Source organism: Papio anubis, chromosome 12 (assembly GCF_008728515.1).
Source record: "Papio anubis isolate 15944 chromosome 12, Panubis1.0, whole genome shotgun sequence".
NCBI lineage: Eukaryota > Metazoa > Chordata > Mammalia > Primates > Cercopithecidae > Papio > Papio anubis.
In genome coordinates this window covers 114,193,126-114,216,963 of record NC_044987.1, presented here as the reverse complement: position 1 = coordinate 114,216,963, position 23,838 = coordinate 114,193,126, and the positions used below count along the sequence as shown (strand labels likewise).

General features: G+C 51.2%; 2 protein-coding genes and 1 long non-coding RNA gene across 20 annotated transcripts in view; 2 read left to right on the top strand and 1 right to left on the bottom strand.

Moving 5' to 3' along the window:
- Positions 1-4,665: 4,665 nt before the first annotated feature.
- Positions 4,666-8,197, top strand: MAP4K2 (mitogen-activated protein kinase kinase kinase kinase 2; the record flags this gene model as incomplete). Its single annotated transcript, NM_001168999.1, is given in 8 exon segments — positions 4,666-4,727; positions 4,816-4,919; positions 5,005-5,182; positions 7,271-7,339; positions 7,460-7,546; positions 7,775-7,845; positions 7,949-8,004; positions 8,110-8,197. Coding segments are annotated over 8 exon segments (715 nt in total), but the record flags the coding sequence as incomplete, so codon positions are not given.
- A 3,207-nt stretch (positions 8,198-11,404) lies between these two features.
- LOC103877429 lies at positions 11,405-20,488 on the bottom strand. 2 transcript variants are annotated; one of them, XR_637116.4, is made up of 3 exons: positions 20,385-20,488; positions 19,270-19,542; positions 11,405-12,035 (listed from the first exon to the last, which is right to left on the bottom strand). It is a non-coding gene; the product is annotated as an uncharacterized LOC103877429 (long non-coding RNA). The 2 variants fall into 2 exon arrangements; XR_001894716.3 differs by lacking the exon at positions 20,385-20,488 and having other exon boundaries at positions 19,344-19,454.
- The window catches only part of SF1 (splicing factor 1), a 14,368-nt gene continuing 10,174 nt past the window's right edge, over positions 19,645-23,838 (top strand). For 7 of the 17 annotated variants that reach the window (XM_031652786.1, XM_031652788.1, XM_031652785.1 and 4 more), the window contains exons 1-2: positions 20,404-20,502; positions 21,863-21,991. In XM_031652786.1, the coding sequence (XP_031508646.1) occupies positions 21,910-21,991 (82 nt within the window). In that variant the 5' untranslated portion in view covers positions 20,404-20,502; positions 21,863-21,909. 17 annotated transcript variants of the gene reach the window in all.

Sequence of the window (23,838 nt, the reverse complement as noted above, 5' to 3'; positions counted from 1 at the left end):
AAAAAAAAAAAATCAAAAAATGGGGCTGGGCGCAGTGGTTCACGCCTATAATCCTGGCACTTTGGGAGGCCGAGGTGGGCGAATCATGAAGTCAGGAGTTTGAGACCAGCCTGGCCAATATGGTGAAACGCCGTCTCTACTGAAAATACAAAAATTAGCTGGGCGTAGTGGTGTGTGCCTGTAGTCCCAGCTACTCGGGAGGCTGAGGCAGAAGAATCGCTTGAACCCTAGAGGCAGAGGTTGCCGTGAGTGGAGATGGCGCCACTGCACTCCAGCCAGGGTGACAGAGTGAGACTCCGTCTCAAAAAAAAAGAAAAGAAAAGAAAAGAAAAAAATTAGCTGAGCATGGTGGCCTGGGCATGGCGTTGTGTGCTGGTGGTCCCAGCCATTCAGGAGGCTGAGGCGGGAGGATTGCTTGAGCCCAGGAGGTTGAGGTTGAAGTTGATGTGAACTGTGATGACGATCGTACCACTGCACTGAAGCCTGGGCAACAGAGCAGGACCTTGTCTCAAAAAAAAAAAAAAAAAAAAAGAAAAAGAGAAATGTGGACGGTTAGCACCTGGTACTGAGGTCCAGTTAGAGGGAGAGCTGGGAGGGGTGGAGAGGCTTCAGAGACCGGGCAGGCTTGGAGGGTTTGAAAGTGTGTCAGGGTTTCTAGGCAGATGAGGTAGGGAATGGCATTCCAGGCAGAGGGAAGAGCAAGTATGTGTTAGTATGTGTTGGGGTGGAGCAGCCTGGTGAGCTGGGGAGGTGTAAGGGTTTGCCTGGGGGCCAGGCACAGTGGCTCACGCCTGTAATTCCAGCACTTTGAGAGGCCAAGGCGGGTGGATCAACTGAGTCAGGAGTTCAAGACCAGCCTGGTCAACATGGTGAAACCCCATCCCTACTAAAAATACCATAATTAGCCGCGCATGGTGGCAGGCATCTGTAATTCCAGCTACTTGGAAGGCTGAGGCAGGAGAATCGCTTGAACCTGGGAGGCAGAGGTTGCAGTGAGCCGAGATTGCACCATTGCACTCCAGCCTGGGCGACAGAGCAAGACTCTGTTCTCAAAAAAAAAAAGTCCACCTGAGGGAGGAGGCAAAGAAGCCCAGGAGGAAGCTGCACCACGCTGGTAGCAGAGCCCTGCCTTTCTGCCTTAGATGCTGGCCTAGGATTTTAAAGGGATCCCTCTGTATGCTGATCAGGATTCTCTCTTTTTTTTTTTTTTGAGACAGAGTCGCGCTCTGTCACCCAAACCAGAGTGCGGTGGCGCATTCTCAGCTCACTGCAACCTCCGCCTCCCAGGTTCAAGCGATTCTCCTGCTTCAGCCCCATGAAGTGCTGGGATTATAGGCGCCTGCCACCACACCCAACTAATTTCTGTATTTTTAGTAGAGACGGGGTTTAACCATGTTGGCCAGGGTGGTCTCAAACTCCTGACCTCAAGTGATCTGCCTGCCTCGGCCTCCCAAAGTGCTGGGATTACAGGGTTGAGCCACCGTGCCCGGCTGGGATTCTTTCTCTTGTAGGTGATGCAAGTCACTAGCTTAAGCACAAAAGAGAATTTAACAACTCATGGAACTGAAAATCCAGGATCAGGGTTTGCTTCAGGCTCAGCTGTGTCCAGGCTTCGGTGGCACCACAGGCACCCATCTGCATTTCCTGGCTCTGTTTTTCTCTTGTCTTCATTTTCACCGCAGACTATGGTCTTCAACAGGGGCATTAGGAAAGGCCTTGCTGAAAAAGTGTTGGTTGAGCAAAGACTTAGAGGAGGTGATGGCACAAGCGCTGTGGATACCTGCGGAAGGGTATCCTAGGCTGAGGGGACGGCCAGGGCAAAGGTCTGGTGGCAGGAGTGGGCCTGGCCTGTTTGAGGAACAACAAGGAAGTCATTGTGGCCAGAATGAGGGAGAGGGAGTTGATCAGGGAGGGCCCCATGGCCACAGTGCAGCCTTTGGCTTGACTCAGAGCAGCCTGGGGGCCACTATGGAGGAGTGACATGGATTGAGATCATCTTCAGGAGCTCACTCAAACTGCTGTGTTGAGAACAGAGCAAAGGGGGTGAGGGTGGAAGCTGGAGTCCCGTCAGGAGGCTGCAGGAGGTGGTGGTAGCTTGTGCCAGGGTAGCAGTGATGGGGGTGAAAAATTGATCAGAGGCCAGGCATGGTGGTTCACGCCTGTAATCTCAGCACTTTGGGAGGCCAAAGCAAGCAGATCACTTGAGCCCAGGAGTTTGAGACCAGCCTGGCAACATAGGGACCCCCCAGTCTTTACAAAAAATACAAAAATTAGTCGGGTGTGGTGGCATGCCTATGGTCCCAGCTACTCGGAAGGCTGAGGTGGGAGGATCCCTTGAGCCTGGGAGGCAGAGGTTGCAGTGAGCCAAGATTGCACCATTGCCCTCCAGCCTGGGTGATGGAGCTAGATCCTATCTCAGGAAAAAAAAAAAAAAAAGAGAGTCCGGGCATGGTGGCTCACGCCTGTAATCCCAGCACTTTGGGAGACTGAGGTGGGTGGATCATCTGAGGTCAGGAGTTCAAGACCAGCCTGACCAACATAGTGAAACCCCATCTTTACTAAAAATACAAAAATTAGCCAGGCGTGGTGGCGGGTGCCTGTAATCCCAGCTACTCAGGAGGCTGAGACAGGAGAACTGCTTGAACCCAGGAGATGGAGGTTGCAGTGAGCCAAGATCGTGTCACTGCACTCCAGCTTGGGCAACAGAGCAAGACTCCATCTCAAAAAAAGAAAAACAGAAGAGAAAAACAGTCAGATTCTGATTCTCTTTTGAAAGTTGAGCCAGTAGGATTTCCTGATGAAAGAGAAAGAGGAGTCAAGGGTGGTTCCAAGGTTTTTGGCCTGGGTATCAGGAAGGATAGAGCTGTCATCAGTTGAAGGTGGGGCAGTTTCAAGGGGAGCTGAATTCAATTTTGTTGCATGAAGATGCCAATTAGATGTGCAAGTGGGACCTGTGTAAGTCCATGGCGGGGTGGGGCTGGGCTCTGAAGGGAGGGGCCCTGGGCTACGGGCCCCGCCATTGTCATGACCAGGTGGGTGGCGTGGGAAGCAGTGGACCAGGTGCAGAGGGTAGGGAAGGCCAGGCCAGTGGCTGCAACAGCTGGGGAGCTTGGGAGGGCCCTTCCTGCAACGTGCTCACTCCAGGACCACATCTGGAGCCCTGTGGCCTTGGGGCTTCCTGAGCTCAGTCCCCAAGTGAGCCTCTGCTTTGGCCCAGGACCTACAGGATACAGGCGCATCAGAGCCCCAGCAGGTCACAGGCAGCTTTGAGCCTGTGTTCAGGAAATGGCAGAGGCACAGTGAGCATTTTGAATGCAAAGAACAGAGAACTGGAGTTGTTTGGAGAAAAAACAAATACAAATTATATGCCTTTGTCCCATCCAAAGACCAGATGGGAAGGAGAGTGGGAGGAGTGTGGGGAGAGGGAGGGACGAGGACCACGGACAGGGAGAGACAGATACTAGTTTCCTCCATGTCCTGGCAGAGGGTACAAACAGGACCCAGGCTGCTGGGTGGAGGTGGCAGGGCTGGTGACAGGAAGCCCCATTCCCCAGAGGAAGAAACAGGCTCAGAGGGTCCCCTGGAGGGTTAGGGGACACCCAGTGGCCAAGGCAAGGGCCCCTCTGATGACTGTCCCTCACTGCTTCTTCCCTGATAGCAAGGCAAGCCACCGCCTGGCCCCACAGGGCTGTTGCCTCAGCTGGAGAAGCAGAGGGCAGGCCATTTGCCTTTTGAAGTTTATTCACTGCCCCGGGCCTGTTTTCCCATCTGTGAAATGGGCCGTGGGCGCCCTGTGTAACCTGGTGGGGCTGGAGCCTGCATGCTCCCCAGCCCCTCCACGCTCTCATTTCTTCATTCATTTCTTTTCTTTTTTTTTTTTTTGAGACAGAGTTTCGCTCTTGTTGCCTGGGCTAGAGTCCAATGGCACAATCTCGGCTCACTGCAACTTCCGCCTCCTAGGTTCAAATGATTCTCCTACTTAGGCTCCCAAGTAGCTGGGATTACAGGCATGCGCCACCACGCCTGGCTAATTTTGTATTTTTAGTAGAGACGGGGTTTCTCCATGTTGGTCAGGCTGGTCTCTAACTCCCAACCTCAGGTGATCTGCCCACCTCGCCCTCCTGAAGTGCTGGGATTACAGGCGTGAGCCACTGCGCCCGGCATTTCTTTATTTATACCTTGCCTTTACCTGACAAGGATTTTCAGTGACTCAAAATAGGTGGAAAGTCCTAATATGTGATGACAGGAGCTGGCCCTCTGTGAGCACACACGATTCCCAGCACTGCCGAGAGCACCTCCCCTGTATTAACTCATGAAGCCTTCACTGAGACCCTCCAGGGTGGGCCCCACCATTATCTCCAATCTACAGATGATGAAACAGGCATGGAGAGGTTAAGTGGCTTGCCCGAAGTCACACGGAGCTAGAAGCAATTCTGAGACCCAAAGCCCTGGCCTGGATGGAGACACTCCATCCTGGCCGCAGGCCCGGAAGACTGGCTTCAGGTCTTCCACCCTTCCCAGCTGTTCTTGGGACAGGTTACTTTGTGTCTCTAAGTCTCAGTCTTACTTGTAAAGAGGGAAGATGATAGTGCCTGCCTCATAGCGCTCTGCAGGGGCCTTGCCCATGGATGGCATCTCGGACACAGGCCCTGGTTGTCACCCCTACAGGCGCTTTGCTCTGTCCACCAAGATTCCTGACACCAAAGGCTGCTTGCAGTGTCGTGTGGGTAAGAAGTGGGCTGGGTGGGGTGGGGTGGGGCCTGATGGGGGGCAGTGCAGGCCTAGCCCGGTGCCCACTGCCTGCTCCCCTGCCAGTGCGGAACCCCTACACGGGTGCCACCTTCCTGCTGGCCGCCCTGCCCACCAGCCTGCTCCTGCTGCAGTGGTACGAGCCGCTGCAGAAGTTCCTGCTGCTGAAGGTGAGGGGCGGTGGGGGGAGGCCCAGGGTACCCTCAGAGCTCTGGGGGGAGAAATGGAGACCTGAGCATCCCTGCTGCCCCCTAGAACTTCTCCAGCCCCCTGCCCAGCCCAGCTGGGATGCTGGAGCCGCTGGTGCTGGATGGGAAGGAGTTGCCGCAGGTGTGTGTGGGGGCCGAGGGGCCTGAGGGGCCTGGCTGCCGCGTCCTGTTCCATGTCCTGCCCCTGGAGGCTGGCCTGACGCCTGACATCCTCATCCCACCTGGTGAGCAGAAGGGCCAGGCTGCTGGGGGTGGGTGTGTGTGCATGAGAGACCGAGGGAGGCAGGCAGGGAGGGAGGGCTGAGGCTCCCAAACTAGGCTCCCCACAGCCAGTGGCTCCACAGAGACCTTGAGGGCTGCCATATGGGGTCTGGGGCCCACAGCCTCCCTTCAGCGAGCCTCACCTGGGCTTCCATAAAAGGGTTCATTAGACCAAAGGGCTTGGCAGCTAAGAAAATCCTGGCCAGGCCGGGCATGGTGGCTCACGCCTGTAATCCCAGCGTTTTGGGAGGCCAAGGAGCGGGGCGGGGCTTGAGCTCATGAGTTTGAGACCAGCCTGGACAAGGCTGAGACCCTGACTCTACAAAAAAAACTAGCTTTGGCATGTTGGTTACCCAGCATGCAACAGCCTCAGCTGGAGGTGGAAGGATCACTTGAGCCTGGGAGGCAGAGGTGGCTGTGAGCCATGTTCACGCCACTGCACTCCAGCCTGGGTGACAGAGTGAGACCCTGTCTCAAAACAAAACAAAACAAAACAAAAAACAGTCAACATTGCTCCGGGCTGCAGGAAAGGGGCAGATCTGGCAAGGCAGGGCCTAGAGGCCCCATTCTGAGCCAGGAAGCAGGATTCCCGGTGTTGTGGTAGCTCGGGGTGATAGTGAGCAATGATGGGAAGGGAGAAGGGAGGGCGCACGTGGTTAAGGCACCTGGTGCCAGGCCCTGAGCCAGGAGTCTCACACACAGGATTTTATTCTTTATTTATTCTATTTTATTTTATTTATTTATTTTTTATTTTTATTTTTTGAGACGGAGTCTCACTCTGTCACCCAGGCTGGAGTGCAGTGGCCAGATCGCAGCTCACTGCAACCTCCACACACACTCCCAGTTCACCTTCATTCTCCTGCCTCAGCCTCCCGGTAGCTGGGACTACGAGCCTGCCACCTCATGACTAGTTTTTGTATTTTTAGTAGAGGCGGAGTTTCACCCGTGTTAGCCAGGAAGGTCTTGATCTCCTGACCTCGCGTGATCCACCATACTCGGCCTCCCAAAGTGCTGGGATTACAGGTTTGAGCCGTGCCTGGCCTTTTTTTATTTTGAGACAGAGTCTTGCTCTGTCCTGCAACCTAGAGTGCAATGTAGCCGCGATCTTGTCCACGACAACCTCTGCCTCTGGGTTCAAGCGATCCTCTTGCCTCAGCCTCCCGAGGAGCTGGGATTACAAGCATGTGCCACCACGCCCGGCTACTTTTTGTATTATTAGAAATGAGGTTCGAGACCAGGCTGGTCTCGAACGCCTGATCTCAGGTGATCTGCGGCTTTGGCCTCCCACAGTGCTGGGATTACAGGCGTGAGTCACTGTGCCCAGCCCAGGATTTTATTCTTTTTTTTTTTTTTTTTTTTTTTTTTTTTTTTTTTTTTTTTGAGGCGGAGTCTCGCTGTACTCCCAGGCTGGAGTGCAGTGGTGTGATCTCGGCTCACTGCAAGCTCCGCCTCCCGGGTTCAGCCATTCTCCCTCCAGCCTCCCAAGTAGCTGAGACTACAGGCATCCCGCCACCCGCCCGGCTAGTTTTTTGTATTTTTTTATTGAGGCGGGGGTTTCACCGTGTTAGCCAGGATAGTCTCGATCTCGGCCTGCAGTGATCCACCCACCTCGGCCTCCCCAAAGTGCTGGGATTACAGGCTTGAGCCACAGCCCGGCCGGATTTTATTCTTGATCCTCATGATAGCCTCTCAAGGCAGTGCCATCTTGCCTGTGTTATGAGTAGACGGAGGCTCCGAGAGGTAAAAGTATTGACTTAGCCTGCCAGGTCACAGTGACTGGGTCACGAGGCCTGGTCCCCCTAAATCTGGAGCCCTCCCGTGGCTCCCTGTGACTCCTCCCCCACTCCCCATGAGCCCCAGGATGGGTCACTCATCCTCTCAGAGCCTCGGTTCCCAGCCCTGGAGGGAGATGAGGTTTCCCAGCCCCACAGGGCTGTTGTGAGGCTGACGTGCCCTCATGGCTAAGGGCTCTCTGTAGCCTGGCTCCTGTGTCCCCTTGAGGTTGGGGGGACTGGTGGCTCAGCCAGGCGGTTTCTCTTCTCTACCTGCAGAGGGAATCCCAGGCTCGGCTCAGCAGGTGATCCAGGTGGACAGGGACACAGTCCTAGTCAGCTTTGAACGTGAGTACCCTAGGGGGCAGGGCTTAGGGCAGGGGAGTATGGGGGTGAGGGGACCACGTGGGTCTGCCTTCCCAGAAGGGAGCCTCCCTGTCCCCACCCACCAGCCCCCTCCCTGTGCAGGCTGCGTGAGGATTGTCAACATGCAGGGCGAGCCCACGGCCACACTGGCGCCTGAGCTGACCTTTGACTTCCCCATTGAGACTGTGGGTGAGTGAGCCAGAGGTGGGGTGCAGGCTTTTCCCTGGCCTGGAGCACATTGTGGCTTCGGGACTTGGGGCTGGTGGTAGGACGAGGAGGCAGATTCCCCAGCGCCTCTCCTGAGCCATGCTGGTCACCTGAGGTCAGTGAGGACCCATGTGGCCCAGACCTAGGCTCAGGCATGGCTGAGGGGGCTCCAGGCCGGGTGCAGGGCTGATGGTGGCCCGGCCCCCGTAGTGTGCCTGCAGGACAGCGTGCTGGCCTTCTGGAGCCATGGGATGCAAGGCCGCAGCCTGGATACCAACGAGGTGAGTGGGGCCCAGGGACCTAGCTGTCCCCTGCCTTGTGGTCCCTACCTCTTTGCAGAGGACCTACTGGAGTGGCCTCAGTGCTTCCCACCCATCTTCCCAGGTGACCCAGGAGATCACAGATGAAACAAGGATCTTCCGAGTGCTTGGGGCCCACAGGTAGGCAGTGGCACCCCATCCTCCCCTTCAGATGCCCCTGAGGCCAGAGAAGGGGCTGATGTGCCAAGTGTCTCCCGCCCCACCCCCTACTCCTCTCTCCTCCAGAGACATCATCCTGGAGAGCATCCCCACTGACAACCCACAGGCGCACAGCAACCTCTACATCCTCACGGGCCACCAGAGCACCTACTGAGAGTGGCGGGCCTGGCCAGGGGCTCCCCACCCCACCCCATGCCTTAGCTGCAGGCCCGTTTGGGCAAAGGGGCCCATCCCAGACCAGAGGCGCCCAGGCCTTGGCCCTGCTGGGGCTGAAGGGCAGAAGTAATCCTGAGAAATGTTTCAGGCCTGGGGAGGGAGGGGAGCCTCCCACGCCTCTGCAATAACTGGACTGGGGGAGCTGCTGTCACTTCCCATTCCCCGAGGCAGCCGAGTCCCTAGTGCCCAAGGCAGGGGCCCTGGGCCTGGGCCATTCATTCCATTTTGTTCCACATTTCCTTTCTACTCTTTCTGCCAAGAGCCTGCCCCTGCATTTGTCCTGGGAAACACGGTATTTAAGAGAGAACTATATTGGTATTAAAGCTGGTTTGTTTTACTCCTCTGGTCCCTCTGGGTCGGGGGAGTGAAACCACTTCATCTCCCGCCTCCTTCCCTCCAACACACCTTTCTGTGGGCACCACAGAAGGGCAGGGCCTTGGAGAAGCCAGGTGGAGGTGACAGGAGGCCATGGCCGCCAGCAGCCTTCCCAGGGGCACTGTGCCTTCCCCTGTGCCCTTGCTCAGAACTGGCGCTCAGCTTTGCAGTTTGAGGGCTGTGTTGTAGTTTGGCGCCCCAAGGATTCATGCAGATGGGGGCCTCAACAAAGGGACTCTCATCCAGGGCGCCCTTGCCCCACCTAGGATCTCACTGGGCGGCCCCTGGTAGGGCCCAGGAGGAGCCCCCAGAGGGCTGTTCCCTCCAGTCCCAGGGAGGCTGCTGCCCATGGAGGTAGCCTGTGTGACCTGTATCCCTGCCTCTACCTACTGCCTAGGTGTCAGGCCAGGAACATCAGATGACAGCACGATCATCAGACTGGACGGGAAGGCTAGCCTATGTCCATCTACCAGACTCCCGAGGGCTGCCTCAGTGCCAGGCCCTGGGGTCACTACCAGGAACGGACCAGCCCCCAGGGAGGGAGCCTGCATCTTGAGTTCATGGCCATCCTCCTGTAGCTTGTGCTTATGCTGTCATTCTCCCAGGGGCTGTCTGCTCAGCTCCGAACACCGGGGTCCCCAGGGCCGGGCATCCCCTCTTGCCCCAGGCACTGATAAGCCACTCTTGACCAGAGCCTTTGGGCAGCTGCAGCCCAGGAGGCAGGATGGGAGCGGCCTTGAGGGCGCACAGTTAGGGGGATGGGAAGGTGGGGGCAGATGGGGGGAACAGCTGGAGCAAAGGCCCCATCGTCACCCCTGGCATTCAAGGCAGGTGTTGGAGTAAGAGCTTTGCACCTGGTGGGCGGCAATAAAGACTTGCGGAGTGACGTGGTAGGTGGATGGCAGCCATGGGAGTAGGCTCAGTGGCTCCCAGGGTGTCACACTGTCCCCTCGGCCACCCTCCAGCAGAGTTTCAACTATTCTGACTCCGTCCAGTGACTGGAGGGTTTCTTGGCTGGAATGGGGAGCCAGCCAGGGGAGGGAACACATCTCTTCACACCAGACATTCACACCCACGTTCCCGGGAGCCCCAAGGAGGGTGAGGAGCACCTTCCAAATTGGGGTCGGTGGTAACAAGGATACAAAGTGAATTCCTAACTTCCAATTTTCCAGATTTCTTGGAGGAATGTTGGGACCAGGGTGAGTAAGTGGGGACAGGGAGGTGAGCTCCTGCTCAGCGAAGGCCCTGACCAAAGGCACTCTGGGGAGGGCTGGCTTTCCACCCACCAAGTGGCCAGCAGCAGACAGCGCCTCCTTGTGGCAGATCTTCCCAGCCCTCAGATTCAGTCTGGAAAGGGGGTTTGGACTGCAGAGCGTAAACTGCCAAAGTGGGGGCCTCCCATAAAATGCTTGCTGCTAGCAAAGGCAGGCCAAGAGCAAAGAAAGGCCGAGAAGCCGGGTAATATGCACTGAGAGACTAACACTTTAAATTTTATTTATGTATTTTTAAATGGGTAGCCTTTGCCCATGGTACGTATTTTTAAAAATACAGCAGAGATGTCATGAAGAGTCTCCCTCTTACCCCTGTCCCCAGCCACCCTGGTCCCAGTTACTTATGAACCCTTCTAGAAGTATTTTGCATATTTAAGCAATTTGGTATATTTTATTCTTTGCAATTTTTTATATACATATTAACATATTCCACATATTGTACTGACCTTGCCCTTTAAAAATATATCCTGGGGCCGGGCGCGGTGGCTCAAGCCTGTAATCCCAGCACTTTGGGAGGCGAGGCAGTAGGATCACGAGGTCAGAGTCGAGAACCATCTGGCTTCTTTGGGTGAAACCCCATCTCTACTAAAAATACAAAACAGCGAGCGGTGGCATGTAGTCTAACTACTCGGGAGGGCTGAGACAGGAGAGATAAAGCGTGAGCAGATGAGCTTGCAGTGAGCTGAGATCTGGCCCTGCACTCTCAGCCTGGGCAGCAAGCCGAGACTCCGTCTCAAAAAAAAAAAAAAACTAAAATATATATCCTGGGGGGCCGGGTGTGGTGGCTCACACCTGTGATCCCAGCACATTGTGAGGCCGAGGTGGGCAAATCACGAGGTCAGGAGTTTGAGACCAGTCTGGCCAACATGGTGAAACCCTGTCTCTACAAAAACACAAAAAAACTAGCTGGGCATGGTGGCGGGCTGTGTAATCCCAGCAGCTACTTGGGAGCTGAGGCAGGAGAATCACTTGAACCTGGGAGGAGGTTGCAGTGAGCCTAGAATATTACCTGCACTCCAGCAGGCGACCGTGTGAGACTCTGTCTCCAAAAAAAAAAAAAAAAAAAAAATATATATATATATATATATCCTGGAGAATATGAATGTATTAAATTATCACGTGAACCCCGAAAAAATATGTATATATCCTGGAGAGTTTTGCATTATCAAAGTCTCAGTTTTAAAAAAAAGTTTTTTCTTTTGAGGCAGGTCTCACTCTGTCGCCAGGCTGGGCGCGCCGGTGGCTGGATCTCAGCTCCTGCAAGCTCCACCTCCCAGAGTTCCGCATATTCTCCTGCCTCTCCAGCCTCCCAAGTAGCTGGGACTACAGGCCGCCACCTCGCCTGGCTAGTTTTTGTACTTTTTAGTAGAGACAGGGTTTCACCTGTGTTAGCCAGGACGGTCTCGATCTCTTGACCTTGCGATCCGCCCGTCTTGGCCTCCCAAAGTGCTGGGATTACAGGCTTGAGCCACCGCGCCCGGCCAAAAATTTTTTTTTTACAGTTAGTGGTATTCCATTGTGTATGTTTCCCATAACAAATGTTAATGACCTGCAGTGAGATCCCTATTGGTGGAAACTTGAGTTGTTTTCACTATTTTTATATTACAAACAATGCTGTAATAAATATTCTTAGGCCAGTGCCCCTCTGTACATATTCAAGCATTTCTAGACGATAAGTTCCTGGAAGTAGCATTAATGAGTTGGGGTGGCTGCATTTGTCGTGGTGATAGCCGCTGTCCAGTTGCCCTCCATGGGCAGAAACCTGTGGGAGGGCCAGACCAGACTCTTTAAGTCACTCTTGAGGACAAGTAGAAGGGACGTGGGCCCCCCAGGATGTTCAGATAACTGGCCTGTACCCGGAGTCGTCCTGGTGAAAGTCAAGGGGAGCGCCACGATGTGTGCTTCGGGACGATGGAGGATCTGCCGTGTTCCCTGTGGCATATCCAGCACCTGCTCACTGCCAGTGCACACGAGACCCTCGCAAGTAAGAAAATGGACAAGATGTGGTGAAGAGGAGTCCCTGCAATCTGCCCTTGGACTGGGTGAGCCACCCCACCTCACTAAGCTTTACTTTCCTTAGGTTTACCATATCCAAAGCCAACTGCAGGGCTGTCGGGAGGATCAGAAATACTGTAACAGACATAATGCAATAACATAGATGAATCTTAGAGGTAAATTAAAACAGCACTTTATGCACAGTACGATAGCATTTTATAAAGCTCAAAAACAAAATGAAACTATCTATTGTTTAGCAATACATGCCCAACATACAACCCTATTAAAAAATCAAGGGAAGGAAAAGCACAAAATCTGAGATGGTGGTCCCTGAGAGGAGTGTGGGATGGGATAAGGAAGGAGCCCAGGAATTTGTAAAGGTATTGGTAATATCACAGCTCTCAGGTTTGGTGGTAAGTTCATGGATATTTAAGTTATAACTGAGTTCCTAACTCACGTAAGGTGCCACACATCCTTTTGTATGTATCAAATATTATGTCATAAAATTTTAGTTTGGGCCTGGTGGTTCATGTCTGTAATCCCAGCACTTTGTGAAGCTGAGGTAGGCAGATCACTTGAGCCCAGGAGTTCTAGACCAGCCTGGGCAACATGATGAAACCCTGTCTCTACAAAAAATGCAAAAATTAGCTGGGCATGGTGGCACTCGCCTGCAGTCGCAGCTACTCTGGAGGCTAAGGTAGGATTGCTTGAGCCTAGGAGTTCAAGGCTGCAGTGAGCTATGAACTTGCCACTGCACTCCAGCCTGGGTGACAGAGTGAGACCCTGTCTCGAAAAAAACAAAACAAACAAAACAAAAAACGGAAAAAATTTTAAAAAAAATATTTAAAAGTAAACACTGAAAAAATAGAACTCGCTTGAAAGACAAAACCAAAAATGAAGAGGATGCTTCCCTAGATGATGAAAATAAATGGAGAGGAATCACTGCAGTGTCCTGCACAGAACTCTGGAGTTGCTGCCTTGCAGTTGCTGCCTTCTAGTGTGTATTGTTGAAAGACAGTTTTATTGAGGCATAATTGGCATACAATAAGCTGCATATAAAAATGTGTGCGTGATGACTTTTGACATACGTGTACACCCGTGAAACCATTTCCACAATCAAGATAACCACCATCCCCTTCACTCTGGAACACTTCCCATGCCCTTGGTAAGCCCACCCTCCTGCTTCTTGCCTCCCATCCCCAAGTAACAACTGTGCTGCTTTCTGTCACTACAGGTTAATCTGCACTTTCTAGAATGTATGTAAATAGAATCACACAGTATGTATTTGTGTTTTGTCTGGCTTCTTGCTTAGCTGAGCATAAGGATTTGCGAGTCATCCCTGTTGCATGTATTAATAGTTTATTCCTTTTTATTGCCAAGTAGTATTCCATTGTTTGGATGCACCAGTTTGCTTAGCTATTCATCTGTTGATGGACATTTGGACCATGTCCAGTTTTGAACTATTACAAATAAAGCTGCTATGAACATTCATGTACCTGTCTTTGTTGGATATATTCTATCATTTCTTGTGGGTAAATACTTTGGAGTGGAAGGACTGAGTCATAGGTAAGTGTTTAAATTTTTTTTTTTTTTTTTGAGACAGAGTCTCACTCTGTCACCTAGGCTGGAGTGCAGTGGCCTGATCTTGGCTCACTGAAACCTCCGCCTCCTGGGTTCAAGTGATTCTCCTGCCTCAGCTGCCCGAGTAACTGGGATTACAGGCATGCCCGGCTAATTTTTGTATTTTGCGTAGAGATGGGGTTTCACCACATTGGGCAGGCTGGTCTTGAACTCCTGACCTCAGGTGATCTGCCTGCCTCGGCCTCCCAAAGTGCTGGGATTACAGGTGTGAGCCACCGCGCCCGGCCGCATCTTTTTCTTTTTTTCTTTTATTTTGAGATGGGAGTCTTGCTCTGTCGCCCTGACTGTAGTGGTACGATCTCGGCTCACTGCAACCTCTGCCTCCCAAGTTCAACTGATTCTCCTGCCTCAGCCTCCTGAGTAGCTAGGACTACAGGTGTGCACCACCACAACCAGCTAATTTTTGTCTTTTTAGTAGAGATGGGGTTTCACCATGTTGGTCAGGCTGGTTTTGAACTCGTGGTCTCAAGTGATTTGCCTGCCTTGGCCTCCAAAAGTGTTGCGATTACAGGTGTGAGCTACCGTACCCAGCCATTTTTTTTTTTTTTTTTTTGAGATGGGGTCTCATTCTGTCACCCAGGTTGGAGTGCAATGGTGCCATCTCCACTCACTGCCACCTCTGCCTCTGAGGCTCAAGCCATCCTCCCACCTCAGTCCTCATGAGTAGCTGAGACTACAGCTGAGACTACCACACCCGACTAATTTTTTCTGAGATGGAGTCTCGCTCTGTCACCCAGGCTGGAGTGCAGTGGCGCGATCTTGGCTCACTGCAAGCTCTGTCTCCCGGGTTCACGCCATTCTCCTGCTTTAGCCTCCTGAGTAGCTGGGGTTATAGGCGCCTGTCGCCAGGCCCGGCTAATTTTTTTTTGTACTTTTAGTAGAGATAAGGTTTCACCGTGTTAGCCAGGACAGTCTCAATCTCCTGACCTCATGATCCACCTGCCTTGGCCTCCCAAAGTGCTGGAATTACAGGTGTGAGCCACCGCGCCTTTTTTTTTTTTTTTTGGAAACAGGGTCTCCCTCTGTCACTTAGGCTTCAGTGCAGTGGTGTGATCACAGCTTATTGCAGCCTCAAACTCTTTGGGGTCAAACAATCCTCCTGCCTCAGCCTCCCAAGTAGCTGGAACTACAGGCGCACATCATGCTCAGCTGATTATTATTTTTGTTTCTGTAGAGACAAAGTCTCCCTACATTGCCGAGGCTGGTCTCGAACTCCTGGCCTCAAGCGATCCTCCTGCCTTGCCTTCCCAAAGTGCTGAGATTACAAGTGTGAGCCACTGCACCCAGCCCTTGGTGCATTTCTAGATGCCTATACAGTTATATAATGTTGCATAAATGGGATCACGTAATACATTTTTTAAACATATGAAGCATTTTTTTTTTTAAATGTTGGATTTTTAGGCTGGGTGTGGTGGCTCACACCTGTAATCCCAGCACTTTGGGAGGCTGAGGCGCGCGAATCACTTGAGATTAGGAGTTCAAGACCAGGGCCAACATGGTGAAACCCCGTCTTTACTAAAAATACAAAAATTAGCCAGGCATGGTGGCATGTGCCTGTAATTCCAGCTACTCTGGTGGCTGAGTCATGAGAATCGCTTGAACCCAGGAGGAGGAGGTTGCAGTGAGCCAAGATCATGCCACTGCACTCTGGTCTGGGTGACAGAACGAGACTCCATCTCATTAAAAAAAAAAAAAAAAGTTGGATGTTTAAGATGTATTGGGTAACTTCCCATTTCACTCTGCAATAGGAGGGCATGTGCTATGTATCCTTCTGTAGCCTTTGTTATGCTCAATCATACGCAAACATGCACACATCTGTATGGGGTTTGTGTTACAAAAACAAGGCCATGTCATATATATTCCTTTGTTCACTTAACACAGAACAGAAGTTACTTTAGGTCGGTTGGTAGGAATTAACAGCTTTTCAAAGCTGCCTAATATTCCAGGTTACGGGTTTTCCAATTCAGTCATTCATATATTGATAGAAATTCACTTTGTTTGCCCATTTTTACTACTACAAACAATGCTGCAGTAAATGCAGACTTTGAAAACATTATGTAATCACATGGCTTGTTTTGGGGGCAGATTCCCAGGAGTGGGATATTGGATTGAAAAGGTTTATGTTTTCGGCCGGGCGCGGTGGCTCAAGCCTGTAATCCCAGCACTTTGGGAGGCCGAGACGGGCGGATCACGAGGTCAGGAGATCAAGACCATCCTGGCTAACACGGTGAAACCCCGTCTCTACTAAAAAAAATACAAAAAACTAGCCGGGCGAGGTGGCGGGCGCCTGTAGTCCCAGCTACTTGGGAGGCTGAGGCAGGAGAATAGCGTGAACCCAGGAGGCGGAGCTTGCAGTGACCTGAGATCCGGCCACTGCAGTCCAGCCTGGGCGACAGAGCAAGACTCCGTCTCAAAAAAAAGAAAAAAGAAAAAAAAAAAAAGACTCTTTTGAGACAGAGTCTTACTCTGTCGCCCAATCACAGCTCACTTCTGCCTCTACCTCCTGGGCTCAGGGGATCCTCCCAACTCAGCTTCTCAAGTAGCTGTGAGTACAGGTGCATATTTTTTATTTTTTGAAAGGGGGAACGATTTTAATAGACAACAGAATGCTTTCTAAAAGATTAACGATAGTAGGTGTTAGCACGTTTATGTTCTGCTATTTTCATTTATTCTGAGATTCCTCATTATCACCTTTATTTGTATTTCCCTTATAGGCAGTATCTAAATACTGGTAAATAAATTAGCAAGTCTCAGGGATTCTGTAACAGTCGTACAAACTCAGCACAGTCTAAGGTGGTATTACTATAACAGAATCCCTGAGACTGGGTAATTTATTTATTTATTTGAGACAGGGTCTTGGTCTGTTGCCAAGGCTGGATTGCAGTGGCGTGATCATAGCTCACTGCAGCTTCGATCTCCTGGGCTCAAGCAATCCTCCTGCTTCAGTCTCTCGTGTAGCTGGGACTACAGTCGTGGATCACCATGACCAGCATTTTTTTTTTTTTTTTTTTAAGTAGAGGTGAGGTCTTGATCTGTTGCCCAGGCTGGTCACAAACTCCTGAGCTCAAGAGATCCTCCCACCTCAGACTCTCAAAGTGCTGGGATTACAGGCATTAGCCACCACACCCAGTCTGGGTAATTAAGAATAGAGATTTCTGGCCAGGCGTTGTGGCCCATGCCTGTAATCCCAGCAGTTTGGGAGGCCGAGATGGGTGGATCACCTGAGGTCAGGAGTTCGAGACCAGCCTGGCCAACATAGTGAAACCCCGTCTCTATTAAAAACACAAAAAGTTAGCCAGGCATGGTGGCGGTGCCTGTAATCCCAGCTACTTGGGAGGCTGAGGCAGGAGAACCATGTTGGCCAGGCTGGTCTCGAACTCCTGACCTCAGGTGATCCACCCACCTCTGCCTCCCAAAGTGATGGAGCCAACACGCCTGGCCGGAGATTAAGTTTCTAACACATAAGCTTTGGGGGACATATTCAAACCTGTCCACCTAAAGTAATCAAAAGGGTCAGAATCTAATTCTAATAGTTTATTCAAGCAGAAAACATGAGGGTGGACCACCTGGAAACACCGACTCCAAATGAATGGAGTCAGTGTTTTGAAGTAGAGAAGTTAAGGTTTCATTTACACAGGCAGAGGCAGAGGAGTTTTAGGATTACATTTTTCATATATGGTCAGTGCATAGTTATAGTAATTTGGTTATAGGCCGAGTGCAGTGGCCCATGCCTGTAATCTCAGCACTTTGGGAGGCTGAGGTGGGCACCTGAGGTCAGGAGTTCAAGACCAGCCTGGCCAACATGGTGAAATCCCAACTCTACAAAAATACAAAAATTAGCTGGGCATGATGGCAGGTGGCTGTAATCCCAGCTACTCGGGAAACTGACGGGGGAGAATTGCTTGAACCCCGGAGGCAGAGGTTGCAGTGAGCCGAGATTGTGCCATTGCACTCCAGTCTGGGCAACAGCGAGACTGTCTCAAATAAAAATAATAATAATTTGGTTGTAAGTAGTGTTTCTTTTTGGGAGGCATACATTTAACATTTTTTACAGAGAGTGTAATAGTCATGGGTTTGCTGTCATCTGGTCTAAGTAAAGCAGGACAACAAAAGGGAAGTTAATCTATAAGAAGGGTCATTAAGAAGGCAGCAGGTTTTTGTCCCTGTGTTTCATTCTCTCCAGTAATTGTACAGAACAAAAAAAATAAGCAGGTCTAATTTATTATCTGAGAAAAAAGTATAACCCTATGTGGCTGAGATCACAGCCACCTCTCTCTCCAGGTTTAAAGTGTTGTGGGGGTTCCAACATCTTTTATATTTATTTTAAAAAACCACAGCAGAGGGGTTGTACACCCTTTCATGTTTCTTGGCTATTTGGATTTATTCTTCTGAGACATGTCCATTCCTATTTTTTGTTCCTTTTCTATTATTTCTTCCTTTTTTTCTAATTAGTTTTTCAGATTTCTTTGTATATTATAGATATTGGCTCTTTATCATGTATGGCAAATATTTTTTCCTCATCTATCATTGTCTGTTGACTTTTATCACAGTGTTAAGTTTTAGGGTAATCAAGTATATCTTTTCATTTTGAGGTTTCAGTTTGAGGTTCCTGTCTTTGCAGTCCCTCAATCCCTAGATTACCCTAGATTACCCTTATATAGTCTCCTAAATTATATTCTAAATGTCTTGTTGTTTAAATTTAAGATTCTACACCATTTATCAACTAAATCATCTTTTCCTGATTGAAATAAAATACTACCTTTGTGGTATTTCCGGATTCTGTTGCACTAATGTGTCTTTCCTACCAACAATATCATATTGTTTTATTATTGTGGTTTTTTTGTTTTTGAGACGGAGTCTGATTCTGTTGCCCAGGCTGGAGAACAGTGGAGCGATCTCAGCTCACTGCACCTCCGCCTCCCGGGTTCAAGCAATTCTCCTGCCTCAGCCTCCTGAGAACCTGGGATTACAGGCGCCTGCCACCATGCTGGGCTAATTTTTGTACTTTTAGTAGAGACAGGGTTTTCACTGTGTTGGTCAGGTTGGTCTCGAACTCCTGACCTCAGGTGATCCACCCACCTTGGCCTCCCAAAGTGCTGGGATTACAGGTGTCAGCCACCGCATTGGCCTGTTTTGTTTTATATACTATGTTTGTCATCTGGAAAGGCAAGCTCCTGCTGCATCTTGTAAAGTTTTCCCACTACCGTAGTATTTTTTTTTTTGAGACAGTCTTGTTCTGTCACCCAGGCTGAAGTACAGTGGCCGGATCTAGGAACACTGCAACCTCCGCCTCTCAGCTTCAAGTAATTCTCTTGCCTCAGCCTCCCGAGTAGCTGGGATTGCAGGCGTGCACCACCAAGCCCAGCTAATTTTTGTATTTTTTAGTAGAGACGGGGTTTCACCGTATTGGTCAGGCTGGTCTCGAACTCCTGACCTTGTGATCCGCCCGCCTCGGCCTGTCAAAGTGCTGGGATTACGCGTGAGCCACCGCCGCCCGGCCGTAGTTATTGTTTTATAGGATTTTAAGATCATTTAATTAAATCCTCTGAACTCCGTTAAGGTTCCGATAGAAGTGTGTATTTGTAACTTTTGAATTGACAACCTTATGTTATCTTTCATCTAATTTGTTGTTGCATCACTTCAAATACTGTTTTTAATCCTTCAATAAGTCTTCTCTATTCATAGCTTTTTGGGTCTTTTTTTTAAAAAAAACAGGAAGTCTCTTTACCTGCGGCGTAACGGAGCCGGTTTTCCGGCGCGCATCAGCCCCTCCCGTGCTCCCGCCCCAAGGTTCCGCGTTACCATGGGAACAAAGGTTGACGTCACTTAGGGCTTCCATGCTGGATCCGAGGGTCGATGGTGAAGGGAGACTAGCGGAGAGAGCGGTGTTGCTCTATATACGCATGCGCACTTCCTGCTCCAGGATTCCCCCGCCATAAATCTCGTTCCGGCTGGGCCTTTTCCGCCGCGACTTCTCGCTTAATCCCGGAGAAACTGCCCCCTGAGGGAGGAGAGTAGAAAAAAGCTGGAACCAGCGACAGCCAATCCCGTGACACTACGACGCACGCGAAATTGATTGACTCCACCGCCGCAGCCAATGAGAGAGCTCGTCGATGCTCCGTCAGAGAGTTCGCCCCACCCCATCCCCTCCTTTCTGGACTCCGAGCTCAGTTCACGCAGTAACAAATGAAGTGCGCGCTGCGACACCTCCCAGCCCACCGGACTCCGCCGCCATTTCCTCGCCTGGCCTAACGGTTCGGCCAATCCCAGCGCTCATCAAGAAGGACTGAGGCTCCGCCAATCGGAGGCCCCCGATTTCGACCCTTCGCCTCGGCCCGGCCCAATCCAGTCCCCGGTCCCGCCGCCCCCGGCCCGCCCCCGCGGCGGCCTTTCTCCTCCCTCTTTGTGCGTCTCGCGCCGCCGCCGCCCGCCGCGTGAAAGGACGGGCTCCGCGCGCTCCGGCAGCGCAGTCGGGTCCCCTCCCCCCGAGAGGCTTGCGAAGGAGAAGGCGCCGCCGAGGAAAAGCAGCTGCCAGTGCCTGTCCCCGGGGGCGCCATGGCGACCGGAGCGAACGCCACGCCGTTGGGTAAGCTGGGCCCCCCCGGGCTCCCCCCGCTTCCCGGACCCAAAGGGGGCTTCGAGCCGGGCCCTCCGCCTGCACCCGGGCCTGGGGCGGGGCTGCTGGCTCCCGGGCCGCCGCCGCCCCCGCCCGTGAGCTCGATGGGGGCCCTGACCGCGGCCTTCCCCTTCGCGGCGCTGCCTCCGCCGCCTCCGCCGCCGCCCCCTCCGCCTCCCCAGCAGCCGCCGCCGCCTCCACCTCCACCGTCCCCCGGCGCCTCGTACCCGCCGCCGCAGCCGCCCCCTCCGCCGCCGCTCTACCAGCGCGTCTCGCCGCCGCAGCCGCCGCCACCCCAGCCGCCGCGTAAGGACCAGCAGCCGGGCCCGGCCGGCGGCGGAGGAGGTGAGTCGGGCCGAAAGAGCGCGAGAGGCGTCGCGCGGACGGGCCCGGCCGCCTGAGGGGCGCGCGGCGGCGGCGACGGCGGCTGCACGCGGCAGGGGCGCGCGCGCGGGCGCGCGCACGGGGACGCCTGGCGGATATTCCCGGGAAGCGCGCGCGGCCTGGTTCTAGGGCTCGAGGCGCACGCGCGCCTTGCGGGGGAGGGCTGGGCGGGCGGGAGGCGCTCTGTGCGCAGACGCAGTGAGGTGGCCGGGCTGTGCGGCGCAGTTCTGTAGACTCGGGGCCCCCTATTGCCCTTCAGTCCGCTGGTGTGGGGAAGAGTGGGTGGCGGATGTTCAGCACTGGACGGGGTGCTGGTTGTGAATGCCAGCAGGGCGTGAAAGCCTCACCTGATGATGTGTGGCGGCTCCTTTCTGGTCTTGAGCCAGAATGGGAACCATACCAAGGATAGCTGCTCTGCTTGTATAGCAAGGCAGGGTTTTCATCCGGGAGAGGTTGGCATGCTTCAGGTGATGGTTGGGTCTGATCTTTTTTGGTCTCTTTTGGGGAGAGAACTCTAGTTTTTTAATCTCCGTTCAGTATTCTTAGATCTCAGTCTGACCGGCTCCCCTGTCACTTTGTTTTAAAAAGTTTTTCCTTCTGATCTTGTATCGCCTGGGAAATAGAAGGACTCTTGTGCTAAATGTAGGGAGTTTCTGCCTGTGTGTGGGGGAAGGACAACTTGGCTGCTATTGTATAGGTTGTTGTTTGTTGAATTTTTGATAGATCCTTTTAAAAGTTCAGACTCTGAGTGTCCAACTGGCCAGGAAAATTGAATGCTGATCTTGGCCAAACTTACGAAGACAAAAGTGATCTTGTTGAAGAATTGGGCTTTTCCCACTCGGTAGGGTATAACTAGGTTTAGCTCTCCTCCTGCCTCTCATAGAAAAGTGACTGGTGAGGGGAGTGGAGGTGGGCGGAGCCCCCAGTCCCATCAGGGCTGCTTTACAAACCTATGATTCTTCAGTGTATTTGTGTCTCCCCTGGGGATTTCAAGAGCACTCCTGGTTGGTGTAGTATATATCTAACACTCTCTGCAGTCGTATACATTAAGATTACCATGTTTACATATTTGACAGTTTTTCTAGACAAAAGAAGGTGAAATGTTAACTTGCCTGACCCAGGACCACATACCCTTGTAGTGGCCATAAGCTTTAAATCTCTGATCTCTGAGGTTTGTTTTCTGGTTTTTTGCTGTTTAAGTTTTAGGTTAAGCTCTCAGTTTCACAATCTACTGAGTTTCTGTGTAGTACTTTAAATACCCTTAACTGTCTGTTGGTAACTATTTATATTTACATCTGATGGGCTTTGTCTCTGCCTTTAGACTTCCCAAGTAAGAAGCGGAAGAGGAGCCGCTGGAACCAAGACACAATGGAACAGAAGACAGTGATTCCGGGAATGCCTACAGTTATTCCCCCTGGACTTACTCGAGAACAAGAAAGAGCTTATATAGGTAAATATACGTTCTGCATCCAAATGCACTTTGAGATTGTTACGATTTATTCTGAGCAAGATCTGCATTTCTTGAAAGTTTGAGATTGTAGTTATCTTTTTTGAGATGAGATATTTTCATGACTTTGGTATCATCTGTCAGTTTTTGCCCAGTGAGTTCTGCATTTGCAGCTCCTTGTTTTGGTCTGTTCATAACTGCAGTGTTCTTCATGAGTGTCAGGAAGGTAGGGTCTCACTTAGGGGTAAGAACAGTCCCCAGACCAGCAGCCCACCCTTTTCAGCTGCTGCTGTTCATTGCCAGTTGATGAGGTGAGTGTCATCTGCCTCTCTGGACAGGCCCCAGTGGAGAACACCGCAGGTACTGTAAACCAAGTACTTTTCACAGCATGGCTTTTCACCGTAATTTCATATTTCTCCCCTTAAAATGTGGTCTTTTACTTTTTATAGGTACTTTCTGAAAGAAAAAAAAAACTGACAAAAAGTGGTTCTAGAAGTGTGTTTACAATTTATCCCTTTTTATTTTCTTGAATTTAAGAATTTAACCTTCCCTTCAACATCTTTTCTGGTTTGGTTTATGGAGAGCTGTCTTAAAATGAAGGCTCTTGTATTTACTCTTAACTCTGTTGGGAAAGGGATATTGCATGGATATGGAATGAAGTGCTAGGATAAAAAGGTTTTATCTGCTGGGAGGTTTTGAGAATTAAGAATGACTGTCCACAGTGGAATTGAAATTAACTTCAAAATTGCTTTTTTGAAAAAAAGTTTTTAATGAAAGTTTTACCTTTTAAAGCTGTCTCAAAAAAGTTCACTTGATAAACATTTTCTACTAACTAAATAAACATCCCCTTTGGAGGAAATTCGGGCAAAGACCTCCTAAGCCTACGAGGCTGTGGCCTTCACAACCAAAACGCTTCAAGGCCAGCATGTTACTACTCTTGAGGGTCTTAATTTCCTGTTTTTTAGACTGCTGAGAATTTTGAGGCGTTGGAATTGTCTGTCTCCTTTCACAGTACTACTAGTACTTAGACTCTTTATCCTACTGTTCTGTCTACCCCCACCCATTCCCTTGTGTCTCATATTAGACGATTCTGGGTCTTTACAACCTTTAATGCCCCTAGTGGAGTGGTATCCCAAGAACACAAGCATACTTAGAAAATGGGAAGAGCACAAATTCCTTACATCTCTCCATTTCTCTTTCTGTGGAGGGCTGGTTAGTTCATTGGGCCCTAAGGGCTATTTATAGCTATAATCAAAATAGATAGAATCAAAGGAGAGGTGTAGTTCTTCAAAGAAGAAAATGACCCTTTTTATTTAGATCAGGCCACGCATCTCCATAGTCAGTTAGGAAGACTCACCTTCCCCTCTCAGTGAAGGTGACTTTCACCTCGAGTTGTTGAGCTTAATACTCAACTGCAAAGTCAGAATTTTTTAGTATAAAGGAGCTTGGGGAGCCATGTGTCTCACTAATTTTCTGTCTTCCACAGTATATACTGCTTTGTCCAGGATGCCCTCAGTGTCTTTTTTTTTTTTTTGGAGAGACGCAGTCTTACTCTGTCGCCAGGCTGGAGTGTAGTGGTGCGATCTCGGCTCACTGCAGCCTGCTCCTCTCAGCTTCTTGCCCAGTCTCCTGCCTCTGCCTTTCCAAGTAGCTGGGACTACAGGCACACGCCACCACGCCTGTATTAATTTTTTGTATTTTTAGTAGAGACAGGGTTTCACCATGTTGGCCAGGGGATGGTCTTTTTTTTTTTTTTTTGAGACGAGTCTCAGGTCGCCCAGGCTGAGTGCAGGGCTGATCTCGCTCACTGCAAGTCTGGCCAGCAATACGTAACTGAACGAAGTACGGAA